At 57.9% G+C, this 15,795-nt stretch overlaps 1 protein-coding gene across 2 annotated transcripts in view; it reads left to right on the forward strand.

Annotated features, from left to right (window-relative positions):
* Positions 1–4,534: 4,534 nt before the first annotated feature.
* The window catches only part of SEMA3F (semaphorin 3F), a 36,111-nt gene continuing 24,850 nt past the window's right edge, over positions 4,535–15,795 (forward strand). Inside the window, exons 1-2 of one of the 2 annotated variants that reach the window (XM_012771338.3) lie at positions 4,535–5,056; positions 9,056–9,215. In XM_012771338.3, coding sequence (XP_012626792.1) covers positions 9,104–9,215 — 112 coding nt within the window. In that variant the 5' untranslated portion in view covers positions 4,535–5,056; positions 9,056–9,103. The remainder of the gene's footprint in view (positions 5,057–9,055; positions 9,216–15,795) is intronic. The other variant, XM_012771339.3, reaches the window with a different exon arrangement.

Consider the following 15,795-nt stretch of genomic DNA (forward strand, 5'->3'; position numbering starts at 1 on the left):
TGCTTGGCAGGCCAGGGCCTGCTCAGCCTGAGAGGCCCGGGAAACAGGTTCCCCCCATGACTGGGCAGGGGAGGGAGTGCCAGTGTAGTCGCCACCTTCATCAGGGGCATGGCAGGTCTCTGAGGCCCAGGCCTTCCAAGTCCAGCATGCACATGCAGAGGCCAGAAAGGCAGACTCTTGGGTTACACAGTGCTTCATCAGGCTGCTTCTCCCGCCAGAGGTGAGCCAGCCCAGACAGACAGAGGATGCACCAGCAGCAGGAAGCCGAGAGGCTGCAGTTCAGTCCCCACAGCACAGCCTGGAGGAGCCAGAAGGAAGAGAAACAGGCACACACATTGCCAGAAACAAAACTTGGGCCAGGTTGAAAGGCTGGGGTGTTTGGGGGAGGAAATCTTCAAGGCTTTCCTGCCTGTTGCCAGCACTGTCATCCAGGGTGCAGCTGGGCCAATTCCTCCTCAGTTGCAAGCCCCACTGCTGGCCCAGTAACCCCTCAGAAGCTCCAGGAGGCCTAGCCCCAAGCCCAAGACTACCCGGGATAGGGCCTGATTCCTGGGCACTCAGAGCCCATCTGGGAAGGAGGAGGGGGCTGCCCCAGGAGGGGATTCCAATGGCGAGCTGGTGGGGGAGCCAGACTTGGCCTGACCATCTCTGTCTGTAACCCACGCCCTCGCCCCTGTTCACCTGTGTGATCAGACTGGTGCCAGGTGGGCCTTGGGGGGCTGCTGAGTATCCTACAGAGCAGGGAGGGAGGTCTGGCCATCTCCCTTCAGGCAACCACGGGGCATTCTGGGTGGCTCTCAAGTGGAGCTAGCATAGCTAAGTGGCCTTTGGGAAGGAGGACAGAAGGACTGTGGGTGGCAGGAGCCCCCTCCTGGTGCATAGGGTGGGGGCAGCCAGTCCAGAGGAGCCAGGAGTAGAGGGGGGGTTGGCTTGTGGCCTCTTGGCTTCTTGGCTCCTCTTCCCTCTCAGATCTGGTGCTGCAGGGATTTGCTCTCTTATTCATTCAATAAAAACGTATTGAACTCCTTAAGTGCGGCGTGGGGCTCCAGCATTCATTGCCAGTCCCTGAGTGTCTGTCTAGGTTGCAGGCCCTTCTCTCCTGGAGCTTTCCCACAGCTGCTGAAAATGCCGCCATTTCAGCGGGCACCACACCTGGTGGTTATAGCCTCTCCCCACTCCCCACCCTGGGCCTGCTTCCTGGCATGACTGTGAGGTACCTGGGAGTGAATAACCATAACCCAGGTGTCCTCAAACTTTTTAAACAGGGGCGTTCACTGTCCCTCAGACCATTGGAGGGCCATTGGAGGTGCGGCACACATTCCACACAGGTGCACTGTGGGCCCTGGACGAGTCAGCTGCTAAGCAGGACAGGCAGCGGCAGCAAAACACCCAGTGGGCTGGATAAATGTCCTCGGCAGGCCGCATATGGCCCGCGGGCCGCAGTTTGAGCACCACTGCAGCATAACCTGTTGGTATGAGCAGCCTCTCAACCTGCTCTCCAGGGCTGATTTCAAGGGGTATTTGGACCCTTGGAATTGAAGACAAAATTGTGGGAAACTATACAATATGCCTCCAAATAATACAATACATGCCTCGGAAATATTGCAGGCTTGGTTCCAGACCACAGCAATAAAGCAAACATTGCAGTAAAGCAAGTCACGTGAACTTTTTTGGTTTCCCAGTGTATATAAAAGTTATGTGTAGGGCTGGGCACAGTGGCTTATGCCTGTAATCTTAGCACTCTCAGAGGCTGAGATGGGAGGATTCCTTGAGGTCAGGAGGTTGAGACCAGCCTGAGCAAGAGAAGACCCTATCTCTACCAAAAATAGAAAAACTTAGCTCAGCATGGTGGCGCATGCCTATATTCCCAGCTACTGAGGAGGCTGAGGCAGGAGGATCTCTCGAGCCCAGGAGTTTGAGGTTGCAGCGAGCTATGATGATGCCACGGCACTCTAGCTGGGGTGACAGAGCAAGACTCTATCTCAAAAAAAAAAAAAAAGAAAAAGAAAAGAAAAAGTTATGTATATACTGTGCTGTAGTCTATTATATGTGCAACAGCATATGTTTAAAGAAGTATATACTTTAAAAATACCTTATTGCTAAAAAGTGCTAATGAAGTGAGCCTAAGTTGTTGGAAACATAGCGCTGATAGACTTGCTCAAAACAGCATTGCCACAAACTTTCAATTTGTAAACAATGGAATATCTTCAGAGAGCAATAAAGTGGAGTGCAATAAAATGATGTGTATATATACATGCATGCAAAATATAGTAATAACATATTACAGTGATACAAAATGCTCAGTGTTCAGCCCAGCACTGACACAGAGCAAGGGCTCAGTGTGGATTCACTGCTGTGATAATAATTATTTTTATGTGATTATCCAGCCCTCTTGAATTGTTTAGGAGAGAACTGGCATTCCACCCTGTGTAGTCAGGCTCAACTCTAGCCCTCTACCCTTTCCCTGAGCTCCTCCCCCTGCCCGCCATTGAAGGCCTCTGGTGCTGGGCCTATTCTGTGTGTCTGAGTGGAGCTTCAGCAACAGATCTATTAGCCTCTTTCCTTCTCAACCAAGCACCCTGGAGTCTTTGGCAAGTCCTAACAGTTTTGCCTTAGTAACTATGATGATGCTGCAGGTAGTGACAGAAGTGGCCGGGCTTCTTATGACACCACGGAGGCGGTGAAAGGATGGAAGGGATGGTGTTGGAAGCCATGGTGATGGTGACCTAAGCTGCATTGGTAATGGTGGTGCAGTGGTGATAACCTCAGGGGTGACTCTGGTATAGATGAGCAGAAATGAGGAGGGATGACTGTCACAGTGGTTTTCGTTTGTTGTTGTTTTTTATTTTTTATTTATTTATTTTGAGACAGAGTCTCACTATTGCCCGGGCTAGAGTGCTGTGGTGTCAGCCTAGCTCACAGCAACCTCAAACTCCTGGGCTCAAGCGATCCTCCTGCCTCAGCCTCCCAAGTAGCTGGGAATACAGGCACGTGTCACCATCCCCGGCTAATTTTTTCTATATATGTGTTTAGTTGGCCAATTAATTTCTTTCTATTTTTAGTAGAGACGGGGTCACGCTCTTGCTCTGGCTGGTTTCAAACTCCTGACCTCGAGCGATCCTGCTGCCTCGGCCTCCCAGAGTGCAGGGATTACAGGCATGAGCCACCATGCCCGGCCTGTCACAGTGTTTTAAATGAGGCATGATAGAGGGGAGAGATGCAGGCACTGTCACTGCAGCCCCATAACCCCAGGCTGGTGTTTCCTCACCTCAAATGCCCAGCCTGGGCTTGGAGCATGTGGCAGCATTCTAAGTCCTGAGTCAGGACACCCTCAGCAGGATCCCTAACACCCCACCCATCCCTACACTTGCAGTCAGTCAGTCAATAGGTCAGAGGGAGAGATGCCTCCTCCCAGGGGTCTTGCTAGTTAGGAAGAGAAGGAGAGGAGGAAGAGGGAGAAGAGGAATGAGAGGAGGAAGAGAAGGAACAAGAAAAAGGGGGAGAAGGGAAGGAAAAATAGGGTGAAGGGAAAGGCAGAAGAGGAGGAGAGGGCAGAAAAGGAAAAGGGTAAGAGGAGAGGAGGAGGAGAGAGAGGGGAGAGAAGGAAGAGGAGGGAATAGAAAAAGACAGAGGAGGAAAAGGAGGAAGAAGAGGACAAAGAGGGCCAATTGCTCCGAGGACCTCAGCAGAGTGCATTGAGCAGGGCTGAGAAGTGGTCCTGGCAGGTGAAGCCATGACCTTAGGGATTGGGATAGGCAGAGGACACCTTCCTGGGGTCAAGGTAGGCCCCTGCTCAGTTGCTGAGGCCTTGGGTCATCACCAGCCTATTTGGACGCAAGTATCCCCTTTAGGAGAGAAAGTCCCCGCTCATCTGGCTACTCCAGCGTAATGAACTATAAAAGGAGGGTCCATAAGAGCTGCTGCCTTGAAATAGGGCTGGTGGTTGAGGTGATCACAGGGAGTCGTTGGGTGGCTGGACAGAGCTGGGCTGTCCCTCTGGCCTAAGCTGGAGGCTGCAGCAGCCGGAGGGAAGGTCCAGCGGAGCCAGCTGTCCCAGGGGTTGCACCGCCACCTGCTGAACGGCCCAGGCAGCCACGGGTCCTGCGCTACAGGGCCCACGCGCGGGGCCAGGGCCGCTTCAGGCGACAAGTAGGTAGGAGGGACGCAAAAGGGGGTGCGCAGGTGAGCTCAGGCTCATAGCTCCCCGGCGCGCCTGTCTTTCTCGCCAGGGAGTTGAGTGCCCCGGTAAACACCAGGCGCGATGTGCGCTGTGTATCCACGGAGAGACAAAGCCAGGGCGGGGCGGGGGCGCCGCCCGCGAAACCGAGGCGGAGGTCCAGGGCGCGGACTAGCCCTCCCTGGCGCAGGTTGCCCACCGCCTGGGAACACAGAGCCCAGCCTGCGGACAGGTGGAGCGGGGGCGGGGCGGTGGCTGGGCGGGTCCCGCCCCGGGGGTGGGGCTGGGCGGGCCGGGCGGGGCGGGGCCGCGCTATGCAAATGTCGCCCACGGGCGGCCAATTGCGGGCGCTCCCCGCGCGGCTGCGAGCGTCCTGTCCCGCCGGCGGCCGCGAGACGAGAGAGAGCGAACGAACCGCAGCGGTCCGGCGAGCCCCGAGTGCAGCGTAGGGCCGGGGCGCGCCGCGAGGAGCCGTGCAGCCCAGCGCAGCCGCCCGGCCCTCGTCTAGCAGCCAGGCGAGCGCAGCGCTTCGAAGCCGAGCGCGCGCCACCGCCTGCGCCCCGCGCTGGGGAATGCGCCCTCGGCGCGCCGGCCAGGGGGCGCCCGCAGCCCGCCCCGGGGGAGGCGGCCCCGAGCGCCCCTGAGCCTTCTCATGGCCCGGGCTGGGGCCCGGGCCCGGGCCCTCGGCTGCTGACGCGCCCGAAGCCCGCGGAACCGGCTAAGCCGCGGCCGAGGCGCCGATCCCGGCTCAGGCGCAGCGGCGAGAGGGCGCGGGCAGGGCCATGGCCCCGGGGGGCCGCTAGCGCGGGCCGGCCCAACGGGAGCCGCACAGTGCCGTCGCCGCCGCCCGAGCACCCAGGCTCCGCCGCTGCGGAAGAGGTGAGTGCAGCGGGGACCCGGAGGGAGAGGGCAGGCGACCCGTCCACCCCGCGACCCCTCTGGGACCCGCGGCACCGCAACTCAGCAGAAGTGTCTGACGAGCTGGGCTCAGCGAGTCTGGGGTCTGCCCGCGGACACAGGGACGACAGGACTGGGGCGGGCTTCTTACCTGTCCCGGCGGTCCGGACCCCTTAGCTCCGGGGCAGCGTGGGCATGTGAGGGCCTGCAGGGTCACCAGTGTGCAAAGCAACTTTTCTCTGCAAGGTTCTGGGTGGGTGGGTGCTCGCAGACACCCCCGCCCTCACGTTGCTAGAGCGGGAGTTCTGATTCCCCTTCTCCCGCCTCAGCTCTCTCTCCCACTAATGCCTGAGGCAGCGCTCTTCCCTGGAGGTGCGCCTGCCCTGCCTCAGTGTCCCTTTCTGAGGACCGGTCAGTCCGGAGGGAAGGGCCATACTGGCAGCCCCACGTGGGGGGTCCCCCATAGCAGCAGAGCAGGAGCACCGCCAGTCCCATGGCTCTTCTCCCCGCATTGTGTCAGCTCCCTGACCCCCAGCTGCCACCTTGGGTTTGCTTTTACAGCAGAGAGTCCTGCCTGGAATAAGGGCCCAGCTGCATGCGGGGTGTAGGTGAGCTGGTAGAGCCTGCAGTCGGGCCCCAGTTTGAACTGGGGCCCCAGTAGTGAAGCGGGCCGGGGACAACAGGAGCTTGGTGGGCTTGCCTGGAGCAAATGGGATAGGAGGGTGGCAAGGTGGCTCAGGAATGAGGCAGTGCTGGCAGGAGTTGGCTGGAGCTCCTTGGGCGGCTGGATAAATAACTCCTAATTCTTGAGATAGCTGTGTTTTGCCACCAGCACATTAATGCCTGTGGAGGGGAGGGGAGGGGAGGGCATCAACTGAAGGTTCCAGTGTGTCCACCACGCAGCTGGGCCAGGTTGGGAACCCTGTCCTCCTGAATTAACCCAGATTGTCTACCAGCAGTTGCTATTCCAGTTGCAGAGATAGGGAAACTGTACCCAGGGGTTGGGAGTCTCATCCCAGCCCAGGAGGTTGGATGGAGCTGGGGCCTCTTCCCAGGCTAGGGGGCGGACGGGGGTGCCTGGACCCCATAGGGTATGGTGTCTAGCCAGGCCGGGGCACAGGCACACCTACCCCTGCTGCTTCCCTTCAGCTCTGTAGAAGCCAGGCCCGGAAGTGTGGAGGTGGGGGCCAGAGAGGAGGCAGGGGCTGGAGAGAAGTCCGGGCAGCCTAGCCTCAGCCCAGGCTGCTCAGCATACCTTGGGGGGAGGATGGAGCCTGGCTCAGGTGACCTTGACTGGGAAACCCTGGCCACAAAAGGGGGATTTCAGTCCCAGCTATGCTGGGGTGGCTCTGCTTCCTGGTCCTTGAGGTGTTGGGGGATGGGGAAGCTGAGGAGCCAAGAAGCTCTTGTTGGGGGTGGGGGAAATAGCTGTGAGGCTGGGTAGGGGGTGGGGTGCTGTTAATAATTTCCTCCCCATGTCCCCCACAGCCCCTGTTCCTGCCTCCTTTCTATCAGGCAGTTCTCAGCTCTGAGGAGCCAACCTCCTTTCCCTGAGGCAGGCTGTCCTCTCCTGCCCCCCACTCCAAGCCTGGGAGGTCTGGATCGGGCTGGACAATTGGACCACCTGGCCCCCTGTCCTGCCCCCAGGTGCCTCCGGACTCCTTCCTCTGGCCGCCCCTTCCCTGCACCCCTTGCCAGCCCCAGCTCCTCGGTTCTTTGTTTGAGCGTCTCTCCTCCGTCCCTCCCTCTCTCCTCCCTCTCTCCTCCTCCCTCCCGCCTGCCTCCCTCCCTTGCTCCCTCCCACCAGCCTTCCTTCCCTCCTTCTCTTCTTTCCTCCTGGTGGGCTCCCAGGTGGCGGTGGCTGTTCCTCCTCTGTCCACCCACCTGGGCTCCGTCTGACTTGGGGGCTTTCCTGGGGCTGAGGCTGAATAGAAGGCATCCAGGGCTGGCAGAGGGGAAGGGACTGTAAAAATGCTGTCCCTCCCCTCCCTGTCCTCCTTCTCCTCTCCTTCCTTCCCTCTCCTTCTCTCCCCCACCAGGCTAGGCTGCCCCAGAGGAGGCTTGGACTTGGGCCTGAGGCCCCAGCAGACTTGAGCCCTCATTCACCTCTTTAAAGGGCCAATGCATCATGGGAGGTCCTTGTAGGGGCTCAGTGGAAAGGCCCCTCACCTCCCTGGACACCTTGGGTGGCTCCAACCCTGTCCTTGGTGACCCTGACCTTGTCACCATGAAAATGGATACAGGAAAAATGAAGTCATGTGGGGGCAGACAGGAGGCAGGTTGACATGAGCCCCCGATACATAGGATTAAAGCTGTCCAAGGGACTCAGACTGCATCTTGCCCTCCCCAAGCCAGGACAGTATCTCTCAGCTCCCTTGAGCCCCACCCCACTAGCAGGTCAAGTTCTTGAGCAAACTCATGCTTGTGAAAACGTGTGTGGGCATGCAAGTGTGGACGTGTGCACATTCACACAACTGCTAGTGGGGGCCTCCCAGGTACACCTGAGGGTGGCAGTGGCTGCACAGCCTTTCTCCGACCCGCCCCACTTGTCAGAGCCTGCCATTCAGTCAGCATTAGCTTTGGGCCCCTACGCCGGGGGAAGGGCTGGTCTGGTTCTCCCTACCCCCAGCCAGCCTTCCTGGGAGGGCGCATCTGTGAGGGGAGATCTTGAAGGAACGGGAGAGGTGTGCCAGGCACTCAGGAGAAGGTGTTCTCGCAGGAGAAGGTGTTCTTGCAGAGGCACCACATGAGGACTGGGCCAGGAGGCCTGAAACTGTGCTTTTTGAGTACCATGCGCAGCTTGCCCTGGCAGGAGAGCAAGAGCTTGGGGAGGTGGGTCTGGGGAGGGCACCAGGGTCTGTTCAGTGGGGCCTGAGAGTCAGATGTGGAGCGTGGACCTTGCCTCAGCACTGGTAGCCATGGCAGCGGAGCAACTGCCCAGCCACATCCCAGAGACCTAGCAATGGGCCTGGGGTCCTGCCTGCTATGGGAGAAGGGGGTAGAAAGAGCATATCTGGGGGAGGGCGCCCACGCTGTTATCCTTAATGCCCCCACTCGCAGTACATCCCGGTGGGGGGGAGTTGGCACAGGTTTGTGCCGGGAGGGAGCAATATGTTCTAACAACTGGTGCTGGGCTGCGTTTACCCAACAGCCAGCCTGCCTGGGGAGACAATATTTGAAAAACACAGTATCGTAACTTGGACCTGTTGGGGAGGTGGGCGGCTCAGAAGGGCACAATGCATTTGGCTCAGACCCTGCCCCAGGCCCACTGACCATCCTCGCTCCCCTTCTTCACCCTCCAGAGGCAGAGCTGTAACTTTTCCCTAGCAGGAAGTCCTTCTGCCTGTCTGACCTGGGTCCCTCCTGCTTTGATTTTAATAAAAGCGGCCCCTGCTATTCTCTGCTTCTCCTTTTCTGACTGGTGCTGTCTCTTCCGCTTGAGCTGTCCACTTGTGTCTCACTCATCTCCCAACTCTTTCCCCAGCCTCCCCTCCACCCCAATAATCAGGTCCAGATTTCTCTGCACTGGGAGGAGAGCTTTGGCTGGAGTAGGCAGGGATGTACCCCATCTCTTCCCTCCCATCTTCCTTGAGGTGGGAGAAAGAAGGAGAAGCCCACTTTGTTGGGGGTGGGTGCAGGGGAGACAGCCTATTGGGAACTGGAACAGGCTCCAAGGTCATGGAATTCAGTACACTCTGAGGCATAGGCTGGTCCCCAGCAGCCTCCATTAGTCCGAGTGAGCCCAGGCTGCCCACCATTGCCTGGCCCATGGGCAACACCTCTCCAGACAAAGGCAGACAACAGAACTTATAAGAGGATTGCACACTGGGGCATTCATGGCCCCAGGCTGGGGGTGTGAGCATGGAGATACCCACCAGAGGGAAACTGAGGTACCTTGGGCAGAAACTAAACGAGGGAAATGTTGGTAAGGTGGGACTCCCCCATCTGCCTCTCACATTCCAATCTTGGTTCCCTGTCCAGGTGTGCAGAGAACAGAGCCTACTTCCTGGGCCCTAGGCCCCTCCCACAATGCCTGTCGCTGGTCTCTTCCTCTGGGCTTCCCTACTGACTGGGGCCTGGCCAGCCACCCCTACCCAGGACCACCTCCCAGCCATGCCCCGGGTCCGGCTCTCATTCAAAGGTAAGAGGCTGCCTCGCTCTTCCAGGAGTCATCCTTTCTTCACTGCACTTGGCCATTGCACAGGAGAGAGAGAGAAGAGAGTGGGTAGGGCAAAAATAGGACAAACGGTATAGCCACGTGTGTATATAGGCGGCAGAGGGGGACTAGGGAGGTGGGGACTTGCTGGGGAAGGCTGGCGACCAGACCACTTAGACATTTTGCCAAAGGTCCCAAGTCTGGGCATCTTCCAGGGTCAAATAGTGGGTTCCTGGGCTGGGTGGTCTAGGGTCTGGAGGGCTCTCTCTCTTTGTGACAACTGGGAAGATGGGGGTGTCATTCCTTCCAGACTTATGTTTTCCGAGGCCCTTCCTTGCCACTGCTATGTGCCTGGTCCTTCCCTGAGCAGTCCCTGGGGTGGAGGGTCAGACAATTGGGCAGACACTGGGGAGCAGGACCTGCTCTGCTGGAGTGTGGGTGATTGAGGAACCTTCCCATGAGTCTCCAGATGGGAGGGGTTCCCAGGAATCTTGGAGGGCACTGTCGGCTGTGACTGGCAGGGAGGCTACCTGGTGGGTTCAGGCAGAGCTCATGCTACTGTGAGGACCTGAGTACCTGAGATCCCAGTGAGCACTTTGCCTGGGAAGTCACTAGAAGGTTTTCATGATGAGTTGGGGTCTGCAGAGTGGGAAGCTGGCTCCCAGCCTCATCACCTTTGCAGCAAACCCGCTGGGCAGGTGAACACACATGGTCCACACAGCTGGGTGTAAGGATGGCTCGCTTACTGGCCTCTTCTTCAAGGGTGATTGTAAGAGTCTACCCTGGGCCTGGGGTGAGGGGCAGTGGCCATGCTGGGGCTGGGGGGACCTGGGTTCACTGTGAGTGCTCAGTCTTGGCCCTCCTCTGGCCAGAGGTGACTTCATCCAGCTGTTGCCCTGGGTGGGGCCAACTCGACCCGGCTAGCTAGATTTCTGGGCAGCCATATTGGGGTGAGGGGCTGGGCTGACCTTTTCTTCCTCAGGCTTGGCTGAGGCCCAGCCCCTACCTCACCATGTCCCCCCACAGGGCCCCTCCCCTGACCTTATCCCACTCCTGCAACTTGATGGGAGGAGTGGGGAGTAAGCTGCTTATCATCAGCATTTCCCAGTCACCGGCTTCTGGAATGACTTCTGGAATTTCGGCAGATGTGCCTGGAAGGCAGCCTCTGCAGGGCCTGAGACATGGGCAGAGAAGAGTTAATCAGTTTGGGTTGGAAAAGCACCCCCTTTCCCAGGCTTGGGAAGGTGAGATATTTATTCTGCTGATACCTCCACCCTTCTCTGGTGGAATTCCTCAGAGCAGATTAATAAATCTTGAAGGGGCCAGGCGTGGTGGCTCACGCCTGTAATCCTAGCACTTTGGGAGGCCGAGGCGGGCGGATTGCTCAAGGTCAGGAGTTCAAAACCAGCCTGAGCGAGACCCCGTCTCTACCAAAAATAGAAATAAATTAATTGACCAACTAAAAATATATATACAAAAAATTAGCCAGGCATGGTGGCGCATGCCTGTAGTCCCAGCTACTCGGGAGGCTGAGGCAGTAGGATCGCTGAGCCCCGGAGATTGAGGTTGCTGTGAGCCAGGCTGATGCCACGGCACTCACTCTAGCCTGGGCAACAAAGTAAGACTCTGTCTCAAAAATAAATAAATAAATAAATAAATAAATAAATAAATAAATAAATAAATAAATCTTGAAGGGACCAATCCCTCCTCACCCCCTCCTGGACCCAGGGTGCCATTGACGGAGGGAGTGAAATGTCTCCTCTCCACACTCTCTACCACCTGGCACCCTGTGTCCACTCTGGGTGTTGATTTTGTCATCATACATGCAAGGAAGCAGGAGGGATGACACATATGGAGGTCCTCTGTATGCTCCCTTTAAACCTCATCAGACCTCCTGGGCAAAGAGGCAAAGGCTTCTATTTCTGTTTTCCAGAGAGAGAAACTGAGGCTTGGCAAGGGCAGGGCCAAGGTTGGGCAGGAGGAGAGGTGAGGCCAGAAATAGAACCCTGGTGTCCTGGCCTTGCTGGCGCCTACATTGCGTCTGGTCGATTCCCTCTCAATTAGCTCTGAAGCCGACACCCGCAGCGACTAAAAGCTGAATTCACTGGCAGCCAGCCTGCGGAGCTGCCTGCTGTGGCGGCCTGGGGTGGGGCTGTAGCCTACCTGAGGCATCCCAGGGCCTCGGTGCCTTTGCACACACAGGTTCCCTGCCCTCAATGACCTTCCCTGTTCCCATCTGACCTCGTGTCCTAGTTTTATGCTTAGATGTCTCTTTATTTTAGCAGATACTTGAGCACCTACTGCGCACTAGGTCCTGTGCTGAGCAGTGAACAAGGTGGGGTGCTCACGGTCAGACCAGCCAAAAAAACAATGGACACACAGGTGGTCAGTGCCCCTGGGAGCCTAGCCCTTGCTGTGACCAGGCCCTGTGCATCCCCCATGCTGGGTGGTCTCAGCCTGGTCATGTGCACACCGAGTGTTTGTAGAGTGAGAATGGAGATCAACACCTAGAGAAATGGGGATCTCAGAGCTCAGCCAGGGGATGGGAAGGGCTTGTCCTTCTTCCCAGGGTACACACAAGGGCAGAGAGGGGCACTTTCAGAAGCACTGCTGGTCACTCTACCTCTGGCTCCATGTTGCAGTTTCTTCATCTGTGCCTTGGACAGACACCACAGCTGGCACCCCAGGCCAAAATGGCTCAGGCTGGGCATCGCCTGCCCTGCCCTGGTCCTGCTGTAGCTGGGAGGTGCCAATTCCGGCCTGGGTAGGGTTAGACCCTCCAAGCCGGAGGTGCTGGCATCAGGGGCCACACTGCCTAGGCCAGATAAAGGAACAAAGGCAGGAACTGGGCCAGGCTTGGGTTGCTGCCCGCCCATCCGCCCAGTCACCCTGGCCGGCTCTGGGGCCAGGGACCCAGGAGGCTATGAGGGCAAAGGGGCCCAGGGTTCAGTCAGATTTGGGGGGCTCCTGTGGCCCATCTTCTGAACTCCTATCAGCAGCACAGCCAAGATCAGGAATAAATGAGGGGTCACATTGGGATGATTTCCAGAAGCAGGCGAGATATTCTTTGATTCCTGGCTCTTGAGCACTCACAGATGCCTGGGGCTGGAGAGCCTGGCCAGCGGGACCCTCTTTCCTCCACCCATCCATGCCTGGGCCTGGAGTGCCTTTCACTGAGGCTCACCAGCCAAGTCTCAGAGAAAAAGCTCTCCTTGCCCCACACTGAGACGACCCAGTCTGTGGGGTACCACCTCCCTCTGGGGTAGCAGCAAGAGGTTGTCAGAACCCTGCCAGGTCCTTTGTTCAGCCTGGGGCGTGTTTACTTTTTCCCAGGAAGCCACCCCACAACACACTGCTGCTGCCTGGGCTGGCTTTGTCCAGGGCTTGGGGCTAAGAGGTGCTTGGTGGGGAGAGGGGTCTTGTGATGACATGAGGCGGTTGTGCTACTAGGGAAACTGAGACAGGACTAGGGAGAGGGAACAGGAGGTCTCCTTGCTGGGGAAGGTCAGGAGAGATGAAATGACAAAAATAATAGTAGGTGGAACAAGGCAGGGTTCCCTCCAATGCCTTTGGAGGGTCTGCCTCGGTTTCCTATGAGGAAGGAGGCTCAGAGGGGCGCAGCGGCTTTCCAAGTCACTCAGGAGCAGGACTGACGTTGAGCCTGGCTCTGTGTGATGCCTGAGCCTGTGCCAGGACTGAGTGTGCAGGGCAGGGGTGGTGGCGGTGCTGTAGGCACAGCCCCTTCCCATGAGTTCGGGACAAGGTTCCAGGATGCTGCAGTACTGGCCTCAGCCTTCCCAGCCTTGTTTCCCAAGGAAAGGGTCAGGGTTGACTGGGCCAGTTCCTCATGCCCTCTGCCTGCTGAAGCAAGAATCCAGCCCTTCCACGGAGCAGGATCTCCGTGGCAGCCCTCTCACGTCAGATAGGGGAAAACCAGGGCCCAAGAGAGAAAAGGGCTCCAACATCCCGAGCAGCCCTGGAGTTTGGGCACCCTCTCACCCCAGGCCTACTGGCTTGCTCAGTGAGGAATGATGATCTGCAGGTAAAGGGGGAATAGATGGGTGCTGGTCACTGCCCACCCACTTCACTCCTGGGGGGGACCTGCTCTTGCCGCCAGGGACTCCCTGGCTAACCAAAGCAAGGCATGGGACTTGAGATTGCAGAAGAGTTGGGGAGGAGGGGGTGGAGGCCCAGGAGCTTTGAGGCTGGGGTGGCACCAGGGAGCCGGGCAGGGGTCAGGTGGCTTTGACGGCTATCTTGGGGTTTGGAGCTAGCAAGCCAGTGAAGGGTGGGTATTCCAGGATGAGCCAGGGTCGTGGAGGAAGGAAAACCCAAAGCATGAACTTGAGCCCAGATCCCTGCATCTGGAAATGGGAGCTGCCTCACTGCTGAGAGGGGACTTGGAAGTGGCTAATTAGGGAGTTGGGAGGTCCTGAGGGCTGTCTGTGCCCTGGCTGTCTAGGCATCGGCCTTTGGGGAGAGGGGAGACAGGGCCCTTGTGCTTGCCCGAAAACCTGCCTGAGGCCCAGCCTGAGTCAGCCAGGGTCTGGGCCTTTAGCTGTGGCCCTTCCAGGTCCAACCAAGCTCTGGATGGGACCACCGCTGGCTGGGTCTCAGCACAGGCCTCGTCTATGGTTCCCTGGCATGATGCCCGCCCCTCCCTCCCTGGCTCCAGCTTCCCTTGGCACTAAGTGAGGAGCTGGTGCATGCTCAAGGAGTAAATCATGTTCCTTGGCAGCCCCCGCTGCTTCGTAATCGTAAAGAATTTAAAGAGAAACCGCCAAGATAAAAATCTCACCCTAGCCCGTAAAGGCATCTTTCACCCTGTGCCTTGGGAGACAGCAAGCCTCAGAGTGGGCTCTTGGCTGCCTGCACCTGTGCGTGTGCACCCCTCTGATGCCTTGACCGTCCAGAGGTGGTAAAAGCTCAGAAGGTGGCTTCAGGGCTGTGGTGCCTAGCCCCTGAGTCCTGAGAGACCTCCAGCTCCTCGCCCAGGGCAGAAAGCAGGGCACTTAAATTCGGTAAAATGCAGAGGTGGTGGTGGCCAGCTGGCTGGCGCTGAAGGCACACAAACCCCAGCTCTACCCTTGTGGGCTATGTGACCTCAGACAAGGGGCTTAGCCTCTCTGAGCCCTGGTTTCCCCCTGTGTACGGTGGGAATGGCAGTGGTCATGGAAGCAGCATCTTGAGGGCCCGGACTGCCTTGCTTGCATCCTGGCTGTGGGGAGACCTTGAGTGGTGAACTTTTTTGTGTTCCCACTGCCTTGTCTGGAAAATGGGGATAAGAATAGCACTGGCCTCGCTGCACTGGGAAGATTAACTGTGTGAATGTGGTGACTGCCCGGGTGAAGGAAGTCTCAGGAACCAGGAGCAGTGCTGATGGTGGCAGAAAGGTGAGGGCCAAACCAGGGGGACGCCTCAAGGGTCCCACACCGCCTCACCCTTCTCTCCAGAATTCTAACTTCTGGTAAGGGAGGTGACATTTATAAAGGACTGCAGGAGGGACCTGAGTCCTGTGGGGTGGGTGGAGTGGGGTCAGGAGGAGAAACATTCCTACAACAGGCAGGTGAGCCGGCTTCACCAGGGGAGGCCGCGTCTGAAACGGGGAAGGGGGTGGTGGGAGAGGCAGAGCAGGGGAGAGGCGGGTGCGAGCAGTGCAGCTCCTGGGGAAGAAAGCAAGATGCTAGATGGAGTCTTACTTTTGAGGCAAGGATATAGAGTTTGGACTTTGTATTTGTGGTTTTTAAGTTCTTTTTTCTCATAGTAGAGGTACTAAATATGTATTATGGAAAAATACCAATGATAGGGTGCATTTAGTGGGGAGTGAATGCCTTGGAAGTAGCTCCCTGGAGATAAGCTCCCGAGCCTGGTGGGGGCACATGGCCGGCTGCAGTGACCCCTCCTGTGAATACCACTCTGGCTGCTTAGCTTGTGCTAGGGGTGACCAGACCTGGCTGCCCACTTAGGCGTCCGCTCAATTAGGGCTGGGCAGAGAGCATGTTTGCCTGGCCGGACTGGGTGCTGTCCTGGGAATCTGAGCTTTGCCTCAAGGGAGCCCTTTGAGCTTTGGAGCAGCAGAGAGGATTCCTGCTGCATTTTTCTTAGAAATAGCAAGAGGGCCTTTGCCAGAGGCCTGGACGCCAGAAGGCTATGGTCTGAATCCAAAGCCTAGCTCACGTGGGCGCCAGAGCTTGGCAGGCCTGCAGCCCCCCGCCCAGGCTGCTGTGCAGCCCCAGGGAGAGGGTGGAGGCCTCCTGGGCTCCAGACTCTGACCACTGGCTTGACCCAGCAAAAAGTGGGATCCGGGCAGTGGCTGCTGGCCTGTGGGGGAGGGGCTGGAGCTCGGCTAGGTGACTTGTGGCATTCTCACTGGGGCCCCCAGCAAGCTCCAGCTATCTGGTGCATCTCTCTGCAGGGCAGGGACAGACCCAAAGCAAGAGACCCTTCTAGGGTTCAGGAAGCCTTTGGGGCTGGGAAGCCTTGGTTTCAGATCCCCTCCCCCACTCTTCTTCCTTCCTTCCTCCCCTGCCCCCCCTTCCTCCCCCCTCCCATCACCACCCTTCCT

The sequence above is a fragment of the Microcebus murinus genome, chromosome 1 (assembly GCF_040939455.1).
Source record: "Microcebus murinus isolate Inina chromosome 1, M.murinus_Inina_mat1.0, whole genome shotgun sequence".
NCBI classification, from domain to species: Eukaryota; Metazoa; Chordata; class Mammalia; order Primates; family Cheirogaleidae; genus Microcebus; species Microcebus murinus.